At 40.7% G+C, this 27,596-nt stretch overlaps 1 protein-coding gene across 1 annotated transcript; it reads right to left on the reverse strand.

Annotated features, from left to right (window-relative positions):
- Positions 1-21,373: 21,373 nt before the first annotated feature.
- LOC128469491 (beta-microseminoprotein-like) lies at positions 21,374-24,421 on the reverse strand. Its single transcript, XM_053451331.1, has 4 exons — positions 24,391-24,421; positions 22,839-22,923; positions 22,182-22,284; positions 21,374-21,522 (listed from the first exon to the last, which is right to left on the reverse strand). The coding sequence occupies exons 1-4, from the start codon at positions 24,391-24,393 to the stop codon at positions 21,396-21,398; spliced, it is 318 nt and encodes a 105-aa protein (XP_053307306.1). The 5' UTR covers positions 24,394-24,421; the 3' UTR covers positions 21,374-21,395.
- Between the last annotated feature and the right edge of the window lie 3,175 nt (positions 24,422-27,596).

Genomic DNA, 27,596 nt, shown 5'->3' on the forward strand with positions numbered 1-27,596 from the left:
GATTATGCTCCTTTTAAGGGCAATAGTCACACTGTGTAGCTAAGTTCTGGCTAGCCATAGTGTCAGTGCGGCCACAAAATACTGGCATACGCTGATGGTCTGCTTTTTGGAATTTACCAGCACCTAATTTCATTGCTGAAAGTACTACTGGAATTCAATTTATATATATAAAAAGCCTTTCCAGTTTCTAAGATCAACCAGTATAAATCAGAGATTTATCTGTCCTTCTAATTTATCTATCCCTCTGGTAGAGGCAACGTCTCTCTGTTTTTCTTATTCAAGGGAAGGGGTGTGAAGAGGGCCTAACTGCCTATTTGTTGAAAACTTTGTCAATGCAGCAACCCTCTGCAGGGACATGCAATCCTGGATGATCCCTCATCTTTCTTTGCATGGGCACATTAATACCCTTAAAATTAATCGCCTACCTAGGCTCCTCTATCTTTTCCAAAATGCTCTTTTCTTATATATAAATATTTGTTACCGAAAGAAACTGAAACATAATACTGATTTTGACTTTCCTCCTTTGTTAAAATGAGATGCATATTTATATATTTTTGTTATTAAACTATTGTGAGAAATGAAATGTATGATTTTTGATACAATTTAAAAAGATATTCACATATTTGTAATTTTTTGTATTATTCTTCATTTTATGTTTTCGAATTAAAAAGTGTTCATATTCAACAAAAAAGATGCATGTGTAATTTATGAGAATCAAAAAACAAATGATTAGTAGTTTAAACAGTAATATGACAAGTATGGTGGGGGTTTCAAGGTACCATATACTGGAAATTTTTTCAACCCACAGTAGTATGAATTTTATGTTTACCTTCACATGAGAACAGGTGATTTTTTAAATTAACACTAGTCACAAAGAAAGACACTGATTGACCCACATGTGCTCATCTGAGGAGATCATGCTGTGGATACCTGAGCGTACCCAAAGGGAGATATTAAGGAACTTTGATCTCTCAGAACCTGACAAGTGTATCTTTTGAAGTTACATTTTCTTGAACACAATTAATTATTAAAGTATCAATTTCAAGTTGTCAGAATACATAGAATGAATTATAATTATGTTTTTAGGAAACCCAAGCAGAAACTTCACAAGCTTGTGAGTTATCATTCTTCTTTACAACTTTGTAAGTGCACGTCTTAAGATCAAGAATGCCCTCACATTGCACCTTGTCATATTCACTTGGCTTTAAATACCTGTAATTGAAACAGAGTCATTAGCATTATTTTTAATTTATTATTGCACCAACAGGTTTCACAGCACTGTGCTATAAGATTATACTGACAATGAAAAATTAAAATAGCATAAAAGACATGGAGAACAATCTTGGGTAAACAGTTTTTAGACCCTCAAGTTTACCGATCTATGTGTTTCCTTATAATCAAAGGGAATGTAAGGAATGTCCCAATGGTGGGGACAGTTAGGTGGTACAAGACCATGAGGGAGAGTGTGCCTGAGATCTGTGCTTCAAAGCAGATCTTCTGCTCCATTTTGCTGTACTCCTAGGTTTACACTCATCCCAAACAGACGTACAGAACTTTTGTTTCCCAAAATAAATCTCTGAAATGTGCTTCCTTGCGGCCCTATTTAATCAATATATTATATTTATTTAATATATATATTATTTTAAATATATCATTTTAAAAAATATAATTTTGTGGAAACTAGAAAAGTAACTAGATAAACTTTTAATTGTTTATGTTTAATTTATGTTAGATTCACTCCATTTGATTTTGATTTCAGAGAATATATAAAAATGTGTGATTTGCAGGGTTCTCTGGTTTAAAAAAAAAAAAAGCCTAATTAACAGTCAGACGTACCGAACACAACAGGTCACTGAGTCTACGTTACACATGCAGGTTAGACAATCTTCTGTTTTCCATTCTTCACCAACATGGTAAAAGACTCCATTCTTTTTGCAACCTGAAACAAAATATTGCATTTTTAGTCTTCATTGGTAAGACATATCAAAACATATGTTATTTATCTGAATCCGTTGAGAAAATATGTAGGTTGTTTTAAAAAATAGAAACAATGAGAAAAATCTGCTTATTCAAAATGACACCATTGGAGTGAAGGCAGATCAGTTCTGATGTTCATTAAGCGTGTGAATTGACATTTTAGTGATGTCTCCCAACATTAAAGAAGGATTTAATAAATATTTTTTTGTAAGGATGTCAAGCATTAGAAGGGTATTGAACATGTGATATAAAAGCAGACACTACAAAAGTATGGAATAAATTAATGTTTCGTTTTTAGTTCACGTAAGAAATCCAGGAGGAAACAGCAGAAAATCGTGTTAAAGGAAGCTATGCGAGAGCATGTGCATTTAGGGGTAAGCTTGGTTTGGTAAAGTTTGGTTAAAACTGAAACCAAGTTAAGTTAACTGCAAACAAATTACGAAAAGATAGCTTAGTAGAAAGTTTTGGTTTAAATTCTGTAGTATGTGGAAGTCACAGGAATGTGAAGCCAGAACTTATATAAATTATTTATAAACAGAACGTTAGTTTCCAAATCAGCATGGTGTCCTTTTAGGTTAAAATTCTAGATGCATTATAAAAAACATAGGAACCAAGTAACAGAGGAACTGTCCCAATGGAAGGCTTTGGCGAATGTCTCATATGTAGTATTGGCGAGCATAGAGAACAGTCTCTTGAGTAAAAAAAAAAAAAATAAAAAGGATCACACCTGGACATATGGAATATGGCGAGATGTTGCAAAAAAAAAAAAAAAGAAAAACAGTAAATCACACAAATTATTCTCCAGTGTATGAAGACATCAAAACAATAAGGGCCGGGCGCGACTCTCAAACTCGGCGGTATATGCATTGTGTGTTAAGGATGCCAGCAAGGCCCTGATCGATGTTGAAGCCATGGGGCCCAAATCTTGTCATAGAGAGGCAATTTGAAATCATTTTGTAGGCAAAAAGGCACTAACACAGGCAAGGTTGTAGTGCCAAATGAGGGTTTAAATATCCCTCCAACAATACAGATCCTCCTACCCTCCTAATTAGGGGGAGGAGGAAAAATTATATATGTCACTTTAAGAGTGACATGAATATTCATGAATTAAGGCTCACACGAAGCAGAGGCGCGCGCCCTGTCACGATCACTCGAACTTGCCGGGGACGCACGTCTCGAAGGAGGACGGACCCGGCGGCAGCTCACCGCGACGGCGCGAGCAGGGAGCCGACCGCGCGGGCTGCGTCTCGGCATCCCTGCCGGCAACCCGACGGAAGAGGTAACACCCCCCCCCTCATAGACTCCTCAGAATCAAGCCAGAGTTCTAAAGGAAAGTGAGTGTCAAGTTCCTTCTCCCATGCCCTCATATGCGGAAGTTTATTCTCCCATAGATGAGATACAAGAGCTGAGTAGCATAAAGATATGATACCTCTACGGGGGGATGTTTTACAACACAAATTAACTAAGGGATGGGAAGAGGTGCTGTCCACCAAGGGAGACTGAGAGCGGGAGCATAGTAGCTGTCTAATCTGAAGGAACTTATAAAAATCCTTCGAAGGTAGTGAGAGTTGGCGTTGTATATCGGCGAATGTGTTAATGGTGGTTTTGTAAAATAAGTCGCCTACCCGTAGAGGATGTGAGGAGTTCCAGGAGTGGATTGCAAGATCAGGTATGAGCAATGTTAAGGTAGTAAGTGGAGTAGCTTTCGTGATGGAGCACAGGAGGGGTATGATCCCAGGTATCTTAGACCAAACTTGAAATGTGCACAGTGTTATGGGGGGGGGAGAGGAGAAAGCTTAGGGCAAAAATGTGTAGGCAACCATAATAACTGAGCCACCGAGTACGGGTGCAGCATAGAGTTCTCAAGGAAGGCCCAACTAGTCAGGTCCTTACGAAAGTGAAACATAATCGCTTGGAAAAGTATAGCAGCTCTATAGTATGCCTCAATATTATCTACCCTTCCTCCCCCCCATTATCTACCCTTCCTCCCCCCGTACTTACCTTTCAGCAGTCCTGCGGTGAGTCTCCCTGCTCGGTCTCGGTGCCGGCTTGTAATGCTGAGCGGCGGAAATGACGTCATTTTCCGGCGCTCAACATTACAAGCCGGCACTGAGACCGAGCTGGAGGGCTCGCAGAGGAGAGAGAGGGGCGCTGAGCGGGTACTGACAACTTGGTAAGATAAAACCACTCGGCGCCCTCTCGCTCTCTCTTCTCGGCTTTAAAGAAAAAAAAAAAAAGGCTTGGGGCGGCAAAGTGCCGCCCTTTCAAAAGTGCCGCCTGGAGCAGTTGCCCCACTCGGCTCCGTTGTCGGGCCAGCCCTGCGTATTAGGTAATGTAATGTATAATGAAACTGAAAACGCCAAATGAAGGAAATAAAAAAGGGGATATGCGGTGGAGACCCCCAGAGAAAGCACCATAATACATGAGAGCTGCACCCAATGCCTACAAATGAAATCTGAAGGTAAAAGAAGTGAATGCAAAAAATAAAAATTGGTTATGAGAGACCTTTGCATGATATAGTGAACATGCGCCAGAGAGCACAAAATGATCAGAGTGCAACCAATCATGTACTGGTAAACGTGAAAATACAATCCCGCCATCGGGATAACAATAAAAACTCAAACCAAAACTTAACAACAACAAAAAAAAAAAAGAGAGGTGTAGCTCAAGAGCCTCGTGCGACCCATGTTGTGTATGGGCGCCATGTGGGGGAAGGAGCCTCATCCGAGTGTACCGTGACTGCGTGCATGCAGAGAGGGAAAGGAAATTTCCTCGGCAAGTGAGGAGATCTCCAACTCTGAGGAGCAAAATTATATTATCATCATTAATATATGAAACATTTAAATAAAATGGTATGCTCATCTGTGGTTGTCCGTGTGCTGTTTAACCGAAGAAGTGTGTTGATTGAAGCGACCTGGAGGTCAGTTGCCACGAAAGGGTGCCGCCATCGCTGAATTCAGGTATGAGATGCAGGTCTGGCGGGGGGACAGGGTCCCATTCCAGAGCAAGGTGTTTCGGCGGAGACGGACGAGTGGGTGATCGAGCCAGGGTGGTGAACGATGAAGAGGCTCCCGGACGAGATGCGACGCAATTTCAAATCAGATATGGCCCACGCACTCTCTAAACTCCACGCAGACATACAAGAACTTGGCAATCGCACCTTGTCTCACCTAGAAGACAAAATGGAAGAATTTTCATCAGCTCACAACACAGTAGCTGACGCATGCACCTCTCTACAAGACGAGGTTGACTCGTGAGGAAACAGTGAGGCCCAGTCCGAGAGGAGCTTGAGGCCTTCATATGGTGAGGTGATGGTGAAAGCTGTGCCATCTTTGGAGAGGAGTATGCGTGTAGGAAAGCCCCATCTGTATGGGATTTTGTATGATCGGAGAGTAGAGGTGATAGTAGAGAAAGATCTGCGTTGTTGTAACATGTGCTGCGATAAATCTTGCAGGTGGGTATACGGATCTGGGAGGTCATGTTTATGACGCACCTTCATCATGAGCTTCTCCTTCACATCGTAGAAATGAATGCGGGGTATTACATCTCCTTTCACCAATTTCGGACGAGGTACCCTGTGTATTCTGTCGATGCGGACGTCCTCTGATGGCGGGAGGTCCAGAAGTGTTTGGATCAGCGTGGTAGTGTAGGCGCACAGCTTGTCCGATGTTTTCGCTGATTCCCCTAATGCGGAGGTTGTTGCGTCTGAAACGGTCTTCCAGATCACTTAATTTGTGTTTCAGCGCGTCAACCTCGTCTTGTAGAGAGGTGCATGCGTCAGCTACTGTGTTGTGAGCTGATGAAAATTCTTCCATTTTGTCTTCTAGGTGAGACGTGCGATTGCCAAGTTCTTGTATGTCTGCGTGGAGTTTAGAGAGTGCGTGGGCCATATCTGATTTGAAATTGCGTCGCATCTCGTCCGGGAGCCTCTTCATGGAGGTAATATTAAGATTGTCTTCTTCCGAGTCTCTCGGAGGAGGTGAAGGAGAATGTGTCGCGGGTCTGGATTCCAGGCCTTGGGAGGCATCTGAGTCTTCCTCCTCATCGCGGATGGTTTGCAATGCGCGGGAAGAGGCCCGACGTCGCGATTTGAGCTCAAAAAAGGCAGGAAGAGAGCCGGTCAATGGTTTGAGTTTGCCTGTTGACATCGTGGAAGGTTTGTATGGTATGAAAAATCGGTTAGATTATGTTGTGAGTTGGAGGAGCTCCGGCACCACGTGTCCTGCTCGTTCGCCATCCAAACCACGCCCCAAGTATCTACTTATTTGTACAGTGCCCTATATCTTCCATTTCCTTGGTAGTGTTCTACTTTGGAACGATCTGGAATTACATCTGTTTTATATCACGGTAAGTTCATAGGTAAAATAATTTGGAAAGTCAAGAAATGTTTTGTTATTTGGATCCTTCCCAACATAGAACATTTTTTATTAATGGTTCTTACCTCTTGGATGCGCCCCATATATTTTGTGACTGTGCGGTCTGTGAACAATGTGCCCTGTAGGATCTACCATACACTGTGAATGGCACAGTGTTATCATGCACAAGGCAAGTAGGATGCATAGTCCATATCCCTGTGCACACAAAGGAAAACAAATCTTAACAGAATAATTACACTCAAAAGGTAAGTTAAAAAGTTTGGGGTTTTTTAAATGTAATTAATATTATTAGGCATCCTTGAGTAGTCAGCCTGCTTTAACAGTTTTGTTTGCAAATATTCTATTCCTTTGAATAAAACATACTAGAGATATTGGTTTTATGATATAGATGCATGTGAAGTTTAATAGTAACATAGGTTTGTGATCTACGGCTTTATACATAATTTAAATATATATATATATATATATATATATATATATATATGATGAAATACTAGTTTGTTTGCAATGAATTCACCAAATGTTGTCCTCTTGGTAAGTTATGGAATGCCCAGTGAGTGTTTAGGCTGGAAAGATCTTTGAGAACTATCACTACCTATGGCTTGTGTTTTTTATTTTGAGAATATGCACAATTGTTTTGGAGATATTTGTTTTAATCATAAGGGACCGTTTTATTGTAGATGAGATCTGCAGCAAAATGTGGCAGATGAAGTGAAAAACCTAATATCTTATTGCTATTATATCTTTTTACTGCAATCTACAGGTTTGTTGTGCACACATGATCAAAGTGCCCAAGATAAGGCCCTTATGCAAGCACAATCGCCACGTGTGTGTGCAGCAGAGTTGATTGCACAATTTCAGAAAGGTCTGCATGCCGACGTTGTAAATGTGGCTTCACACACCCTTATTGCACAGATTCACCACTAACTTGAAGGAAGTTACACAGCGTTCAATCATGTTAGTTTTTAATTTGCTGTCTTGGGGTTTGATGGCTTATTTTGAAATTTCTGTTGGTATTTTTTTGTGGCAGGGTTTGTATAGGATAGTTATTTTTTTCATGAATATCAAGTGTATTGTAGAGAAGGCTTTGCGTTCATAGTAAGGCATGCAAGCGTTCATTAAGTTTGCATGCCCTAGCCTTGAGATGTGCATGTCCTCACAAATGATTCACACTTTAGTGAAAATGCAAGTTGTTTTGCAAACTTAGTGGAGTCCATTCAGTTGATTTAACCCTTAACTCGACTGATCACTCAACTTCTTAGCTAATAGACTCCATAGAGCACATGCCATCACAAGCTATACGAAGATGTCATGATTTGTCCCTAGCAGTTACCATGTCATTAAAAAACAGCCGAGTTAGTCAGATGTACTTCGCTGCAGCCTAAAATATCACATGATTGCACAGTATTTCCAGTCCTGTCAGACGTGTAGACATAATAACCAACCACAGTCAAACCACAAGTTCCGGTCCAACTGGATTATTGAAAGGCACTGGTTTATGATTTCCATTGTAGAACATTCGACCATTATCTTTTGTCAGAGTGGACAACTGATAAAATGTTTCTACAAGTGACACTCCCTACAGCCACTGAGACTGAATTGACTTTAGTCAAATATGTGACTTGAGTACATGGTCTAACCACACAAATACTATAATAAGACTGTTGCACTTAATTTTCCTAGCCAAGAGTATGACTTAATACCTTGCCACTCAAGTGACAGGACAATGCCCACAGGAAATAAGTTAGAGGAGGGTAGCAGGGGTGCTACAGTAAGTCAGTCCTAGGGAAGCTAGACTCGATAACCTTTGCAGTGGATCGTGAGGTGATGAGCGAGAACTTAACTACCGGAAATGTTTATGATAATGGTACTTCTGCCATGGGCTGTTGTCAATTTCATATTCCATAAAGTTTAACTTTTAAACTAACTATTTTATTCCACAAATTAATAATCAAAAAGCACAAACTACGTAAATTTTCAATACATGAGTACTAATGCTAAAAACTGTGGCGGTGACAGTTTTTTTTCTGTAAATGCCAATAAATGTATTAACCAGAATCAGCGGCATTATAGAAAATCTCCACCAGCAAATTCAAAAGTGATCAAATAGTCAATGTGATTTATTTAAACTTTGAAATTATATCCTAAGCAAAAAAAAAGTTCAGCTCAAATTACACTTCTTTTATTATGGAAACAGTCATTTTTCAATCTAAAGTATATACCAGATCCTTCTGCTGTAATTTGTTGAATCAGATAAATAAATTAAATCTTAGCTTTCTATAATGCTTAAGTATAATAACCTAATGTTAGCTAACGATGGAAATTTACTAAATGGAAGATCTTCCTGTATATACATTTTAAAATGTATAAAGTTTTAAGTTTAACTGCATACAAAGTATTATTAATTGTAATTAGTCATTACTGTAATTTAGTCAGATGCAAAGTTGAATATTTAAAAACCATGAAAAATGTAAATCAAGCAAAAAAAGTGGCATATAATATCAAAACATGTTTTCTTTTCAAAGCATATCATATGTTCTAAACAATTTTCATTGGCCAGCTGGAGCAGTGGAGATATCTTCACTTATATATTTCAAGCTCTAGCAACCTTATAATAAAAGGTTGAGAAATATAATTCCTATGGTGACTTACCATGACCGCTGTATGCATTAGTCCCAACCACAATGTCTTTCTGGGATTTTCTTATGGGTTTATATACTGTGACTAAGGCTCGGTGCATAAAATTATTATGTAACTATGATTTCAAGCTTTCTCCATCTATTGGAGGCGTACACATCTTAGAAATCTATCAGATAGTTTTAAGTACTAAGTAGCTTTTATAATACCGTTACATTAAATGTTCATGGGTGTCTGCAGTCAGCTCTTGGTTATTGATATCTGAAATGCTGGTGCTGGGCCAGTTGGAAAACTGAAATATAATCTGTTTGCAAAGCAGGGTGGCATTAAACAGATAAGTCTTGTTCTTGGCATGTTATCTGCAAAGTAATCCTTTTATCCAATATCAGGTACAAATAGTTTATATTAGCTATGAGAATACTTTGTTCCATTGACACAATTTAGAACTATGAACAAAGCAAGCTACAATTTTGTTCACGTGAATGTGAACTTACTTATTGGGTCTTCATGCTATAAAATATTCATATTTAGATGTTTTCATTGTTATTTTAATCCATGTTTTTATGTTTTCCTTAAATAATGACTTTGGGAAACTCTTGGACATGTTTTGCTAATACAGTAAGGGAAAGTGAAAAATTCAATTAAAAATGTAACAACATAAAAATTGATCAAATACAAACTTGACATTTCACATATGTTAAAATATACAGGTACAAAAGGAGAAGGGGCAGAGAAAGTGATGATTACCTGATAGCTCCATATTTTGTGAATGTTAGCCCCGTTTTTTGACCCACAAATGTCACCAGCCTGAGAAAAGGTGTCAACCAGCATGTCCTATGCCACATAACAGGGAGCCAATCGCCGTTTGAGATTGTTGCTCAATTAGCATGCTAAAACAGAGATTACTGATCTCCCTAACCAGCCCATTAAAAGTATGGAGGACTGTGCAGAGTCATGCTCACGTAGTGTGTGGCCAGGCATATCCATTGGCCCCATGCTGCAGCATCCGGAGCAGCAGATTGGGTGAATGTGTTCCGTGTGCCAGATGGTTAGTCAGGACCCGTGCACAGCTGCCACAGTGTATTTAAACCTGACAACATGCATCCTTCAAAAGGTGTGGTGTCAGGATCAGAAATCGTGGAGCCCAGTACATACTGAAAGCCTGGTCCCCATTCCTCTTATAAGACCAAGGATGAGCATAGCGTTAGTGAAGCCTGGGTGCAGTATTTCTTCTGAGCCCCTGGCTTAATCCAACAACATACACACATACATTGTTTATATATTGTGATCCTGCACCCACACCGGGTACCAAACAGCACGGTCCTCTAGGGTATTAACGCCACATCTCAGTTAGGTAATCAACCACGTATGCAGCTATATACAGAATTTCATAGTACACAAATTCCCTACAAACAAAAGCCTAGCTCGTCTGAGCGCTTACTAACATACAACTCCCTCACTACTCAGGGTCTAAAACTAAACAAAACGTAATCCCACCAACCTTTTTGATGGTCTCTCTTGTGCAAAGCAAGCCCTGCTGCTTCCAAACAAATTCTCTCTCTCCTTTTCTCTGTCCAACAGGTCAGGTTATTTTGCAACCAGTGCAGCTAATTACCTGCAGCTGACCAGTGCATTGGAGTCAGCTTAAACTCCTGGCCTGGATCCTGGGTCAGTCCAGGTGCATGTAAACTGCGGGGTGGAGCACCAGCCTGCCCAATATGTCATATAAAACCCTGCAAAATCGAGGGGGAATGTATACCCCTTCCACAACAACACCCCGCACCTTGTTACAACATATAGAAACATTATTCAAATCTAGGTGTATATACACACACACAGGCTAACACTATACATATATATTTTTTTATATCAAATATACAAACTCTAGCGCTATACATCTACACACACATACACACTCCCTCCCTCACTTCATCTCCCCTGAAAGAGAAACCTATCTCCACTCCAGCTTGCTCTCTCTCCGTACAAGCTGCTGTGCAGTTACCTGACCCCACTGGGCGCCATGCTTATCGGATGCCTAAGTAACGTGCACCCTTGGTGCTCGAATCAGCATGCCCCTGCCAATCAGCATGACCCCTCCTTGGCCATATGGATGCCCTCAGAGGGTCAGCCAGTGGCAACTCTAGAAACAATATATAGGAGGGGCATTAATAATTTCCACCATTAAATCATAACACACACACTCACACATATATAGATAGATAGATAGATAGATCTATAGATAACACAATACCCTAACTTTTCCACAGGGCCCAGAAGTCACTTTTTTGTCCCCTGAAGTCACTACAAATTCAGGGGGGTGTTTTATCTCTGGATAAGTAAAAATGAAATACTTTCTACTGTTAAGTTAAGTGCCAGGAACAGGCACCAGGACAGTCTCTGCCACACCAACACCCAAAAACACACACCAGGAAAGGCTCTGCCACACCAACACCCAAAAGCACACACCAGGAAAGGCTCTGCCACACTGACACCAGAACACACACACTAGGACAGGCTATGCCACACCGACACCCAGACACACACACCAGGACAGACTCTGCCACACCGACACCCAAACACCAGGAGAGGCTCTGCCACACCAACACCCAGATACACACACACCAGGACAGGCTCTGCTACACTGACACCCAAACACACACATAAGACAGGCCCTGACACACCGACACCCAAACACACACAGGACAGGTTCCGCCACACTGACACCCAAACACACACAGGACAGGCTCTGCCACACTGACACCCAGACACACACACCAGGACAGGCTCTGCCACACCGACACCCAGATACACACACACCAGGACAGGCTCTGCCATACCGACACCCAAACACACACACCAGGACAGGCTCTGCCACACCGACACCCAGATACACACACACCAGGACAGGCGCTGCCACACCAACACCATATACACACACACACAGACCAGGACAGGCTCTGCTACACTAATAACCAAAAAAAACACAAACAGCAGGACATTATCTACGACACAGACATCTACATCAGGATGGATTTTCCACACTGCATTGTCGTTCATACCCCCCTTAGTGTTTTTACCCCTTGTGTATTGATGCCTCAGCCAGCACCCTTTTAGTATTGATTAATGTGGTGCCCCCATACCCTTGTATGATTGCCTCCAGCCATCACTATTTGTATTAATGCCCCCAGCAAGCCCCTTTATTGTTTTTGTGATGGCCCCATCACATATTCGCGTTAGACGTGCATTTTTAACTACATAATAAGTACCGTATTATAAGACGACCCTGATTATAAGACGACCCCCCAAAATCAAAATATTAATTTAGGAAAAAAACAAAAAGCCTGAATATAAGACTACCCTATAGGAAAAAAGTTTTACTAGTAAATATAAATTCATGTAAACTATTTTTTCATATTTAATAAAAGCTATGATTGATAAAAATATATATTTTTTTATTTCCTTTTATTTGCCAACCTGCCCCCCCAGTTATGCACATCTGCCCCCAGGCTTGCCACTCTGCCCCCAGAAATGCCTTATACCCCCCTATTTGCCACTGTGCCCCATGATGTGCCTTTTTACCCTCTATATGCCACTCTGCCTCCAGAAATGTCTTATACCCTCCTATATGCCACTGTGCCCCATGATATGCCTTTTAACCCCCTATATGCCCCTCTGCCCCATGATATGCCTTATACCCCTATATGCCACTCTGGCATATAGGGGGTTAAAAGGCATATCATGGGGCTGAGTGGCATATAGGGGGTTAAAATGCATTTCTGGAGGTATATAACTGCTATATATAACTGCTAACAGCAATCACACTCCTATCAAGCCAAGGCAGCCAGTACATGCTGGAACCTGGGGATGATAGTAGTGTGATTACAGCCTCCCTAGCCATGCTACCACCCCCACCCCCCTTACACATCCATGCTATCACACACACACTCATTCACAAACATTTAAATACTCATTCATTCCATTAATCACACATACTTGCTCAAACCCCCCACCCCCCAACCCCCTTACTTCAGCAGGGGCCCGGCTGTGCGAGCAACTTCTCTGGCCCCCCCCCAAAAGGAAGGAGGGTGGACGCTGCTCGCGACCAAAGCCCGGTAAGCAGCATGGCCCCAGCAGACATTTTTTTGGGGGTCTGATTAGAAGATGACCTTGATTATAAGACGAGGGGTATTTTTCAGAGCATTTGCTCTGGAAAAAATCTCGTCTTATAATCGAGCAAATACGGTACTTTGAAGTAAAGACTATGATTGAAATATGATTTGAAATAAATATTAGACCCTGCTGCCTGTATAGCACGTATAGATCAACACATTAACACAAAAACCCAGCTTTACAGATATAGATCAATTGGAATTCACATAAAAACATGGTATTAAAGGTAAAAACCCCCTAAAGTGTCTGTATATGATGTCATATTCCGGCGCTCAGCATTAAATGCCGGCACCGCAATGGAGGTAGAAGCCGCGTGGAGGAGAATGAGGGGCGCCGAGCGGTTGCTAGGCACCCCTCTCTCTCTTCCACGTCAAAAAAAAAAGATATATAGAAAAAAGACAGCGCTTTCTATGAGGCTGCCCGGGATTTAAAGTCCCATTGCCGGACTGTTCCCGGGCAATCTGGGTATACAGTGTCCATTGGGTGGTTTCAAATTCCCCTGGGGGGGCACCAGGGAGGGTAAGGAATAACGCCACTGGTGTCAGCTTATGGTGTTGGAGTGTCGTGGGTGAGCATAGGGTTAGTGACGCCTGGAAGGGGGAGAGGACTAGCAGGAGAAAAAATGTGTGTGTATGATGGTAGAATTAGTGGGTGTTAAAGCGAGTTTGTGTGTTAATATGTATGTGTGTTAGTTATAGGGGGTGTCACAGAGCTGGATAGACCTACCGACTTCCTCTGCTGACTTGTGCTCCCTTAGCTTGACAACACACTCTTTCCCTGGTTTCCCAGTCACTAGCCGAGACTCAGTGTAGGGTATAACCCAAAATGAAGACTACTTTATTTTTCACACACATGGCTGCACAGGCCAGCAAAAATCAAGATATGCAATAGGTACAGAGACAACAGGGTCATAAAGGGATTAACAATACAATGGGGTCCCAACCTCCACTATCTATTACTGGCCAAAATCATTTCCAAGGTTTGGCCGAGGTAAATGTCGGTAGTGGAAGGACTGGGGGGGGAGACAGACTGCATATTCTGGCCGTCTGCCAGAGATAATTCCCTCAGCAAGATATACTTCTGGGGGTAGACACAGAAGTCTTTACAAAGCCAGGGCCCATAGTCAATAGGGAGGAGTCTGGCTCTCAAGCCTCTCCAGTGGCCCCAGTGATGGAGGGTTCCATCACAGGGGGCCCTTGAAGAAAGACTGCACCCAGATCCCACGAACCCTAGGCTTACCCCTTTTCTCATAAGGAGTGCTTAAGGCACAATTATGGTGGAGCAATGGTCGGGACAATGGGATGGACATAGTGTCAGGACATTAAGCATGTACTGGGCCCCAAAATTTCTGATGGCGGTCCTGGACACTAGTACCAGATGTAGCCTCTAATGGTTGCCCAGAAGGGCAGTAAAGATTGCTCATAGAAATACCACGTGTATGTACACATTAAAAAATATGATTATACTAAATATAAAGCATAATTTTATTTGTGTAATAGAAACATTGTTAGAATGTTTTTTATGCCCAGCTTAAAAACAATTTGGTTTGTTTTTATGTGGTACCAAGTGAACCTTGGGAGTCTCCAGAACCAAATATAAGAAAACAGAATTAGTATGGTATAGGAGACAGCAGGGCCGGCCCAAGACATTGTGCTTCATGTGTTCAACAATGCCCCCTCACTACAACCTAACCATGCCCACATCCATTATGTTATATCATGTTGTCTCACACTCACGGTGTCTCGCTGTTTTCCAAACTTGTTCACCGACTGCGCTGCTTCTTCACTTGCTTCTTGCTATCTTGTTCTTCTTTCTTCGTCCACTTCTCTGTAAATCTGGCATCCTGGTCAGGAGAATGTTTGGCACCCGGGACAGATCCTGTATTTGGCAGCCATCCCAACGGCCCTTTTCCTCACCCCCAGGTAAATCTCTTGTGAACAATTTTGGATTGTGCCCTATGTGCCAGTGTGGCACCCGCCTGCTGAGTGGCAGCAGGGGCGTACCTCCCTCCCCTCCAATTACCCCACTGCTCCTGGTGCACTTCCAGAAAATGGAGGTTATTTCTGGCACACCTTCTTCCCCAGATTGTAGGGTTGTACTGAGGGACCAGTAATGCAGATAGATTCATAGAGAAAGAGGGGTACAAAAAACCTTGTTTCTTTCTCTGAGAATCTATCCCCTTTTGTGGCAGCAAGTTCCAAAAAATTACAGGCCCTGTCAAAGTGCCACCTGGTCCTATGGACCCACCAGGACCCATGTAAGGGCCAGCTCTCGGAGAGAAGTAAAATGTGTAAGAGCTCTTTAGCTTCCCTTCACTAAACGGTGAAAGAAACAAAGAAAGAAAAATAAGAAAATCCAAACATATGCACATTGAAATATGCTATTTCCATGTGATTTGTTGAATGTTATTGTTCATTTTGTATAGTTCAAGATTTTGATCATTGGACACTTTACCAATTCTAGTAAGCACTGAACTGTGCTTTTTCTGTTTTGCGTTCACATTTTCCACAAGGATGACAGGACATGAAGGATTCAGGGACATGCAAATAACAAAGTTTCAGCATTCAGCTCAGCCTCTTTCATCAAGTGGATTTATAGTTTAATCAAGTGTATTGATCTGTGAAACGAAAGGTATTTGGCTTGATCATTATTTTTCAAACAAAGTGATCCTAAAGGTCACAGATCATATAGACAGTCCCAAAAACATTCATTGGACCACATTAAATTGCTAATTAATACAAAAAAAATAGAAATAGAAAAATCGTATGTCGTTATTAGAAGCAAGTAAAGGGCTAGCAATTTAAAGGGACAGTTATGTTTTCCTAACACTTTTAATATAGAATAATGCAATTTAACCCCTTCAGGACCGGGATTTTGATACTAAGGTGTCGCTAAAAGACCAGAGCCGTTTTTGTGTTTTTGCTATGTCTTTCTTCAACTGTAATTTCTCTGTTATCAATTAGTGCACCCACACAAATCATGTATTGTTTTTTTCAGCACAAGTAGGACTTTCATTTGAAATCATATTAAGCTGGGTAGTACATTGTTTTGTTTGAAATAAACTGGAAAAAGCTGGGATATACATACAAATTGTACACACATTGAACCAATGGGAAAAATTATCCAAAATATATTCATTAACTTGTCCTGATTTGGAAACCACCCAATATGGATTTTCATCTATTTTGACCAGTATAGGGCAAATATTGCAAGGCATGCATCACGTTTTTAAAATGTTTATTTTTTTCAAATTTGGCATGGTAGGCTAATAACTGCAATAGTTGTCACAGATACTGATTATCCCCCCAAAATTATATGCTTATGAACAGTAGATAAGTCAAGGTGTACAACTAGGGTCATTTTGACACTTTTCAAACAGGGATTTTATCGCCAATTGCTGCCAAATTTTGAGGTATTTTTATACTTTATTTGCATATGTTGCAATGTTGCTTTAGATTTCATATTATATTTTGTATAGAATATGTGCAACTGCAGAAAAAAACTTGTGTTCACCAACATCCCCCAGTTCGAACAAGGCCTCACATGCATGGTTCATGCATTTTTTTGAGGAAGCTATGAGGGCAAAACTGGAACATGCACATTTTAGTTTTCAAATTTGGAATTTTCAGAAATTGGTTTACTGGGCCCATATCCCATTTGGGACATTTTGGAAGCCCCCCCACTGTAAATTATCCCATAAAAGTATATGTTTATGAACAGTAGACAAGTCAAGGTGTTCAACTAGGGTAATTTTGACAGTTTTCAGGCAGCTATTTCTTCACTGATGTCTTTACTGATGTCTGCCAAACTTCACAGGGAAATTATTTTATTGCGTTTTTAACTTGCAATAAAATAAAATAAATTTCAACGTTGCATTGAATTTCTTGCACACCATAAGTCTTGCACTCCATAAGCCCAGGCTGGTCTGCCTGGGCTTCCAGGGCATTGAAGGGGTTAACGCTGAACTGTCGCTCTCATGGAGCGATCAGGCAGCAGGGGGATGTTGTGTCAGGTCCCCACACTTGTGTGGGGACCCAATCAACACTCAACCCCCTTTCCTGAAGCTGCCTGTGGCAGCTGAAAAAGCTATGATTGAGAAAAATGTATTTTTGTTTTTATTTCCTTTTATTTGCCAACCTGCCCCCCCAGTTATGCACATATAGGGGGTATAAGGCATTTCTGGAGGCAGAGTGGCATATAGGGGGTTAAAATGCATTTCTGGAGGCAGAGTGGCATAAAGGGGGTTAAAAGGCATATTGTGGGGCACTCTGCCTCCAGAATAGACTTATGCCCCCCCCCATATAACACCCCCCTGATTTACCAGTGCTTCTGACTACCTGGTGGGGGCAGCTGGTAGAAGCCAGCGTTAGTTCTGCTAGGGCTTCTATGACTGAGCTCCGGAAGGTCATGTGGTGACAGTGTTCCGTCATAGAAGTCCCGGCGGAAGTGCCAGCAGTAGCGAGGGTTGTCTGCGTCAATCGAGCGGACGTTCACCGGCTGCCAGAGAAGAGAATTCCGTGCAGCGATGCGGAGAATTCTCCTCTCTGGCAGCAGGGGATGGTATGCGCGATGCGCATAGACAACCTCTGCTTCTGCCCGTGCTTTCGCCGGCGCTCGATGATAGAAGCCCCGGTGGAAGTGCCGGCAGCAGCTGAATGACTGGCCCAGCTTGATCAACCTCAGCCTCACTTGTGAGGCTTCCGTGGATGCTGCAAAGCTGCCGAAGGCGGCGATGCAGCTATTTAACGGCAGCCCGTACATGTACGGGCATTGTCGTTATCTCGTTGCAGACTGAAAGAGTAAATAACACAATACCTTTACTGCTGTATTCACAGAGGAAAATGAAATGCCAGGTAATATACAGCAGGATGAGATAAATGCCCCAGTACATGTCGCCTGTCTAACCCAGGAAGAAGTGCAGTGCCGCCTAAAAAAAATCAAAATAGACAAATCACCAGGTCCAGATGGCATTCACCCCCGCGTTCTAAGGGAGTTAAGTAATGTAATAGACAGACCCCTATTTCTAATATTCAAGGACTGTATAGTGACCGGGTCTGTTCCCCAGGACTGGCGCATAGCAAATGTTGTGCCAATATTCAAAAAGGGGACAAAAAGTGACCCCGGGAGTTATAGGCCGGTTAGTTTAACTTCTGTTGTATGTAAACTGTTCGAGGGTTTCCTAAGAGATGCTATTTTGGAGAATCTCAATGAAAATAAATGTATGACTCCATATCAGCATGGGTTTACAAGGGATCGGTCCTGTCAAACTAACCTGATCAGCTTTTATGAGGAGGTGAGCTCAAGACTGGATCGGGTCGAATCGCTGGATGTCGTATATAGCTTGATTTTTCCAAAGCATTTGATACGGTGCCACATAAAAGGCTGGTACATAAAATGAGAATGCTTGGGCTGGGGGAGAATGTGTGTATGTGGGTAAGTAACTGGCTCAGTGATAGGAAACAGAGGGTGGTTATTAATGGTACATACTCTGAGTGGGTGACTGTTACTAGTGGGGTACCACAGGGGTCAGTTTTGGGTCCTATTCTTTTTAACATATTTATTAATGACCTTGTAGAGGGATTGTATAGTAAAGTATCAATCTTTGCAGACGATACTAAGCTCTGTAACGTGGTTAACACAATAGAGGACAGTGCACGATTACAAATGGATCTGCATAGGTTGGAGGCTTGGGCTGGGATGTGGCAGATGAGGTTCAACACAGATAAATGTAAGGTTATGCACATGGGGAAGAAAAATCCAGGCTGGGAATATGTATTAAATGGGAAAACACTGGGGACGACTGACATGGAAAAGGACTTAGGAGTCTTGGTTAACAGTAAATTTACCTGTAGCGACCAGTGTCAGGCAGCTGCTGCTAAGGCAAATAAAATCATGGGGTGCATCAAAAGGGGCATGGATGCCCACGACAAGGAAATAATTCTACCACTGTACAAGTCACTAGTCAGACCACACATGGAATACTGTGTACAGTACTGGGCACCAGTGTACAAGAAAGATATAGTGGAGCTGGAGAGGGTTCAAAGACGGGCAACCAGAGTAATAAAGGGAATGGAAGGACTACAGTACCCAGAAAGATTATCAGAATTAGGGTTATTTAGTTTGGAAAAAAGACGGCTTAGGGGGGACTTAATAACTATGTATAAATATATAAGGGGGCAGTACAGAGATCACTCCCAGGACCTATTTATACCCAGGACTGTATCTATAACAAGGGGACATCCTCTACGGCTGGAGGAAAGAAGGTTTCTACACCAGCACAGACGGGGGCTCTTTACAGTAAGAGCGGTGAGACTATGGAACTCTCTGCCAGAGGAAGTGGTAATGGTAAACTCAATAAAAGAGTTTAAAAGGAGCCTGGGTGTGTTTCTTGAAAGCAATAATATTACAAGTTATGGATAGAAGATTAATAGGGACAGAACGTTGATCCAGGGATTTATTCTGATTGCCATATTTGGAGTCGGGAAGGAATTTTCCCCCTGGTATGGGGCAATTGGCATCTGCTTCATAAGGGTTTTTTGCCTTCCTCTGGATCAACACGGTAGGGACACAATATGTATATAGGTTGAACTTGATGGATTTTGGTCTTTTTTCAACCTTATGAACTATGTTACTATGTTACTTTTTACTCACTGATTTCTGGGCCTAGAATGTTTTGACCTCTAACGTGACTACAAATTCAGGGGGGTGTTTTATCTCTGGATAAGTAAAAATTTAATAGCTCACACAAGGACACACCTAAACACACACATCCCAGGACAGGCTCTGCCACACGACATTCAAACACACACATACTCTGCCACACTGACTCCCACATCTAAGCTACAACAATAATAACACATGTATTTTCCGTACTGCTTTGTCATTGATTCCCCTTTTGTGTGTTTGCCCCCTTTTGAATCACCCCAACCAGCCCTTCTTTTTAGTATTGATTTATGTGATGGCCCCAGCTGCCCCATCTGTATTGATGCCCCAACACCCTTGTGTATTGCCCCCAGCCAGACCCCTATTGTGTATGTATGCCACCAGCCAGCACCCCCTTTAGTATTGACTTATGTAATACCCTAGCCTTCTCCCCGTTGTGTACTCATGCCTCCCCAGTACCACCTTTTTACCTGACTTTCAGGCCTGCTCTGTGCTCTGCTCCACTGGACTGACTGCCACACGAGTGTGTGATCATGCTCCGTCCAGCATCGCTTTGTGACGAAGAGCCTCAAAGAAGCATTATAACATTTATGGTGGCTGTCAGAGGTACAGGGAAATCTCCTGGTTTCTTGGTGGACCAGTCCAGCCCTGCTACCGTCACGTGGTTGATTAAAAAACCAAACAGTCCAATTTATGAATTGCGTAAATAAAATGCATTATTCTACTAGACTTGTGCATTAGTCATGAAGAAACGAAGAAGCGAAGATAGCGACAGTAAAACGTACACAAAGGCGCTTCTACTCATCTACTAATCTCCCTGGTCCCTTCCCCATCTAGCCTACCTTATCCACACAGCATCACAGGGGTTGACGAAAGCAGAAATCCGTAGGTTCATCGTCAAGGGTTAAGGGGCCGTGCAAACTACTCTATTGGTCGCCTCCAGGGTCCTCCTCTGGCATCAACCAATTGGTTGTTGCCAGAGGAGGACCCTGGAGGCGAACAATAGAGTAGTTTGCACGGCCCCTTAACCTCTGACGGTGAACCTACGGATTTCCACTTCCATTAACCCCTGCGATGCTGCGCATTTAACGGGAGCGGAAATCCGTAGGTTCGCTCGTCTGCTATCAACCAATGAAGTACAGGTGGAGAGGAGACCCATGCAGGCGACCAATAGAGTTGCCTGTATGGACATCCTGGGACTAAAGCTGCTGCGTAGTCCGTGCTCCGTCCGTGTTCGGTTTGGGCGAATATTCGTGGAATATGAAGATCTCCCCCCACAAAGACGAACACGAAGGCGAATGCGAAGAGTTGGCCGGCGCCCAAGTCTACTTCTAACTGTATTATCTGGTAACGTAGTTAGCTATCAATCTCTTACAATGTTGCATAAAAAAGACTTGGTAAAGTCTTTCCAGTTACCACAAGCCACAAAGTGTCCCTGTTTTGCATTTGAGATAGTGGTGCAATATTTTTCTCCTAGGTTAGAGTTATTTAGCAGCTCTCATGTAAAAACACATTAAATATTGAATAAAAGGAAAGATTGAGAAGGGAAACCTGGTTCAATGATATTTATTCTTAACCAACCGCATTATTAATTTTACATTGTTTACACGGATCATCTTTCCTGACAACTCTGTAAATACAGTTTTTTTCATCAAAAATTGAAATACAATCTTTGTCAATATTCACTGGAGTTGTGTATCTGCAGATAGAAGAAACATTTATAAATAAAAACAGCTGTTTAATACCAATTAATATAAATTTGGGTTTAAAGCCAACCCTTAATTTTTAATCAAATCACAGCTTTCTCCATTACCATAATATATGCCTACTAACACTTGAAATGGCAAACCTATGTTTGTTTTCAGAGATCTGGATAGCGGTGTAGTTGGGGTATTACCAAAACCTTTTATGTGAGTTTTTGACCTCAACGTGCATAGGTGTCTTAACACAGAAATAAAATGTGTGTCTTCATCAGTGTGGATCATACATGCCTTCATCAGCTCTAGCTTGGAAGGCATGCCCACTATCCATCTATGCACTGATAACCTAGATATAGTAAATCTGGAGGTTAGGAGAGCTGACTTTCGGAGGAGCATAAACTGAACTTGAGTTAAGCTATAAGCACACTGAGTAAGACTCATTTTCTGCATAAGGAAGTCTTTATATAGGAACCAAAAAACTAAAGTAGAAGAGCAGTTTGAACTAGCTTTGATGTAAATGGCTATGTGGCCAAACCTATAAAATATTGTTTTAAATGTTAATGAGATTTTTAATGATAACTAAAAACAATAGGACCTGCAGACATAACATGTTTAAATAGAGAAAGACTTAATTACATCAGAAAAAATACATACTTACTTTGGACAACAACTCATTACATCTTGTTTACATGAGCATTTTTGGCAGACTTCAGTCTCCCACTCTGTGTTAAGGGCATGTGTCACCCCTTTATAAGTGCAACCTATACAACAAAATTATGAATTATATACAAATACATATCTCATACCATACAATGCTTAACTGAGAACTCATGCCCTCACATGCTAACATCCACAACACAGCTTTCATATTTAACTTTCATTTCATATTTAGTTTCAGGAGAGAGCTTGTGGGTTTAATGGAAAAGCACGTTCTTGCCTAAAACTTGCAACATTTTGTATCAAAACACCCCCAGGAATATAAATAATTACAGGTAAAAACCCCAGATTAAAACATTAACATAAAATGAAACAGGAGGTGGAGATTACCCCCTCTACCCACACCCCATGCCCAGTGGGATACAAGGCAGTCTTCAGCTTCCATTTGGAACACAAAATCATTTAATCAATCTCCCCCTGCCTCCTTTGCCAACCCTGGGTGGACAGAACAAACAAGCATACATTCTTAAAGCTTCCACCCGTAGAATACACTATTAAATCCCCCCAAAAACCAGGTTTTTCACTCTTCAAGAATATTGAAATTATGATATAAGTATGTTTTGTTACGATAGAGCCACTTAAGCAATATTTTCCTTACCATTAGGGTTGTTGTTTTTTTCAGCAAAACACTGTCCATTACATGCAGTTATTGAAATTGCCAGAACAGCAATGAAAACCAAAGTCTTCTAAAAAGTTAACATTAAGACATTAATGTACAAACAGCAAAATAAGTAATAGGCACACTGCAAAGAGATACATGCGGCAAATGCTATTTATATTTGTATATGAACGTTATGGATTCGACACACTATATGGCAACATATAAGTTTAGACATCACTAAGTCAAGTACCCTGAATTAGTGATAATCCTATTTATATGCTTCTAAATTTTTAGGACATAAGCTTGTCTGTCATTTTCAAGTGACATTGTTAAAAAGCATAGTAGGATTTCTCTTCTATCTTTTTGCTAATGTTAAATGAAAATGATTTACCTTAATAATGTGTATCACAGAATTTCCTGCTAACCTGGTATGTGATAGTAGACATTTGTGCAATTGACAAAGGGCCCTTTAAGAAACATTTTAATAGTACATATTTTATTTAGCAGCAATACTTTTATCGAAAGTAAAAGACCATATTACTGTTGGCAGATCCCAGAATCTGGGGACTGTAGCAGAAACTGATGCAAAATGATAAATGATAGTTTATATTTTTTCCCTTCTCAGTTGATACCCAGCGGGGCTCTAGTCCCCATTTTAAATATCCAAAAAACTTCTCTCCTGTCAACAACAGTTGTTAAATTGCCTCCTCTTACTCCTAACCTTCAAAGTTCTATACCTGAAAAAAATTGTGTTGCCACCCCCACAAGCCTGGAACTGGCGACTTACTGGGAATATACTATAATTACGATTATTCTCATAATTGTGTTCCTTTATTCTATTACGCAAAGCACAGCCACTACAACCCACATACTGTTTCTTACACAGCGTACAGATCATTAAATAGACATTTCTTGTTTTATTATTATTATTACTATTCATTGTTTTACATAGCGCCATCATATCCCGTAGTGCTTTACAATGGGTAGACAGGACATAACAAGTAGTATATGACATAACAATTTGAGGTGAGGAGGGCCCTGTTTAAACAAGCTTTGCAATTGATATAGTCCCTGATCTTAAATTTCACAATTATTGGTAGAGGAAAAAAACTGCTTTAATGACAGCTACATTTTTTGAACTACTTAAACATCTATGCTCACACACACACACACATCTATGCTCACATACACTTACAAATACACATCTATGCTAACCCAAACACGTACACATTCATGCTCACATACACGTATACATAGACATTCATGCTCACATACATTATACATAGACATTCTTGTTCACATACACGTATACATATCACTCCGTATTTGTATAAAATTGAAGGTGAGTATTCTTAAAAGACTTTACGTTGTACCCTCACATACATAAATAGAATGCAAATATTTATGTATTGATGTGTGTGTGTATATATATATATATATATATATATATATATATATACTGTTTCCATGATGGAAGATGAAACATATAGGATGAATAAACAGAAAGAAGCCATAAAGAATAGTAAGAGAAGAAACAAAGAAATCCTACCATTGTAAAAGTAATCCTTTGTCCGTGGCGTGATATTAGTAATTAACTTAGTTTTACTGCTTTTATATACTACTACTTCATCTTACAGCACACATATTGCATAATGGTAATAACAATCACACCCGGTTTATCTTGTGTGTGTTTTTTTCACAGGACTCCACCCTTGTTTTGGAGTCCTTTAGGGTGTGATTCAGTTATTGCCAATCGCAATTTGTTTAGTTGGTAATGGTTTTTAATATCACTTGCCCATATACACACAAATACACTTAAACTGCCCTTACAAACGCCTGCTAAGAGGCACACATATAATGTTTTAACACTTTTTATTTTTTTTTATTTTAGGGTTTTATATTATAAAGGTTTCTTGTTCTATTTGTATTTTTCTGTTATCGTCATCACCACCCATATGTGATGTGTTTATGGTTGCCAAGTGGCCTGAATTTGATTGGTTGATTGTTGATTGGTTGATTGTTGATTATGCATATGGATAGATTATGCAGAGTCGCCCATGCATCTACAAGGGAGACATTGTAACAATTTAATGGGACAACGGAGTTATCCTATATATTAAAATGCAAATGATAGTTGGAGTGTCCCTGCTGAACTAGAGGTTTGAGGTTACTGAGCTGGAACACAAGGAAATGTCTAGCTGTGTTTTCGCAGTAGCCTTTTAAATGTAAACCTGGATTAGCCAACACAACTTGTCATTGATATAATTGACACACAGAAATGATGGTTGCTGATAGATGGGCCTCAGTGTGCAATTGGTATGGCTCGATAAAGACTGTTGAAACGTTGCCTGTGTTCCTGAATTAAATATACCTCACTGAACTACTGGAGTGCTAAGTGACAACAAGTTACTTTCCCTGGCCATTTGGTTTGGCCCAAAATTCTGAGGCATTTTTAATTCAGGAATTACATTTGTTGCCCAGTGCCCACATTCACGCTCACTCTCTCAAACACTTGTTCTTGTTCACTCTCTCTCATGCTCTGTGAATGTTTTCCTACATTCACTGCCAACCACTTTTGCTTCTGCCTCATCTCTTTCATCTTCTGTTTTTTATTGTCTCCCTTCCCTTCTATCTTCAAACTTCTGTCTTTGTCCACATCTTCGCAGCCATAACCAGACAGGGATATCCAATCGGGGAGAAGACTTCAACGGAAGGACCACTATTTTGCCCAAACTTGAACTCAGGGTAATATGGTGGCGCTTCCTGTGACGCCTGGTTATGTCTGCGGAGACGCCGACGAAGACTGAAAATATCACAGGATGAACAGAAAAGAGAAGATAAAAGATAGAAGATGCAGAACTGGTTATTCTCAATGTTGTTTTGGCCCCATCCCAAGGATTAAGGGCTCACAGACCCTGTATACCCCTAATGCTGGTCAGATGCCACCTTCCTCCTGCTTTGGCAAATTCATGGACCTGTACGGCGGCTACAGAAATCGTAGGTTTCGACCGGGTTTACCCAGCCGCGGCTATGGAACTCTGGCCCAGCTACCGTGCAGACTATTCGGGGGGACGTTTCCAACCCCACCGCTCAGAGTCGCTTTTTGGACCATAACATCTTTGGACCCTGAGCTCTCCATTGGTACCCTGGAATTGACACCGCTCCATCTGGATCATCCTGAAATAGTAACAAAGGGGACAAGTGTTTCAGCTCATTTTGCGCAAGTCCACAATGGGCACCCTAGGGTGGATTAATCCACTAATCCACAATTAGTGGATATACAACTAGTACCTAGACACTGGAGTGGTGGAAATCACATAAAAAAAATAGGTCAAGCGGAAATGGAGTGAGTGTATTATTTATCCACTTTACAGCCACAGGGCTAAAATGTTGAACTAGACTTTTTTTGTTTTTTTATGATTGTCTTTTTAAAATATACTTTTTAAGGTAAATTTTTTATGTTTTTTTTATGAATTACTGGATTTGGAAAGATAGCATATGATATACAGACATGTAAAAATACTAGTTATTATATTTTGGGAACACATATTTTTGGAATGTATTATACAATTGATGCTTATATTTAGACAAAAATATTAATTGTTATATTAAATATTTAGATTTTTTTTGTAAATGTAAACAATAGTGCCCTATAACATTTAATTTGTACAAATGCAGTAAAAATATTTTATGAATTTATCTCATTTTAGGAGAATATCTATTGGCTAACTTGTATGACAGTATCCACTTTTAGAGAGAGGGCCACATGATGGCATGAGACACAAAACTGGACAGTTAACATAAATGGGTACACGTTATTTAGGAAGGATAGAAAAAGCAGGAAGGGAGGTGGAGTATGCTTGTATGTTAGCAATGAGCTAAAATCTAATATTAAGCAACTTGAATGTGACAAGGAAAATGTGGAAACTTTTTTGCTTGGGGCAAAACAAGAAAATCAACTACTGGCTGGGATATGTTTTAAACCACCTAGTGTTAATGCCAATGAGGAAGAACAGCTGTTGGAGCAAATTGAGAAAGCTGCACATCTGAGTAACACATTAATTATTGGAGATTTTAATTACCCGGACATAAATTGGGATAGAGGGACTAGGAGTTCTGCAAGGGGAGTCAGGTTTTTGAGCCTGTAAAATGACACCTTCATGTCACAACAGGTACAAGCACCAACTAGAAAGGATTATTGTCTGGATCGTGTTATAACAAACAATGTTGATCTACTTTCAAACATTCAAGTGGGGAAGCACTTGAGTAATAGTGATCACAATATGGTGTCTTTTGAAATAAACTCAAAAAAAGGAATTGCACATGGGGAATACTAAAACTAATATATTTAAAAAAAAGGCCAATTTCAATAAGATAAGGGCAGCTTTACAACATACTGACTGGTATAAATACTGAGGAAAATTGAATATCTTCAAACAAATATTAGAAAGGTACACTTCTCAGTATGTACCATTGGGTAATAAATAGAAAAGAAACAGATTGAAACCAATGTGGCTTAGTGGGTAAGTAAATCAAGAAATTAAAAATAAGAAAATGGCCTTTAAAGCATTTAAATCAGACAAATCAGAGACATCCTATATATAAAAGATATAAAGACGCCAATATTGCATGCAAAAAGCTGATTAGATGGGCTAAACTAGAAAATGAGAGAGGGATAGCCAAAGAGAGCAAAACCAACCCCAAACATTTATTTAAGTGCATAAATTCTAGAAAAACAAAATGGAAAGTGTAGGT

This window comes from Spea bombifrons, chromosome 11, assembly GCF_027358695.1.
Source record: "Spea bombifrons isolate aSpeBom1 chromosome 11, aSpeBom1.2.pri, whole genome shotgun sequence".
NCBI lineage: Eukaryota > Metazoa > Chordata > Amphibia > Anura > Pelobatidae > Spea > Spea bombifrons.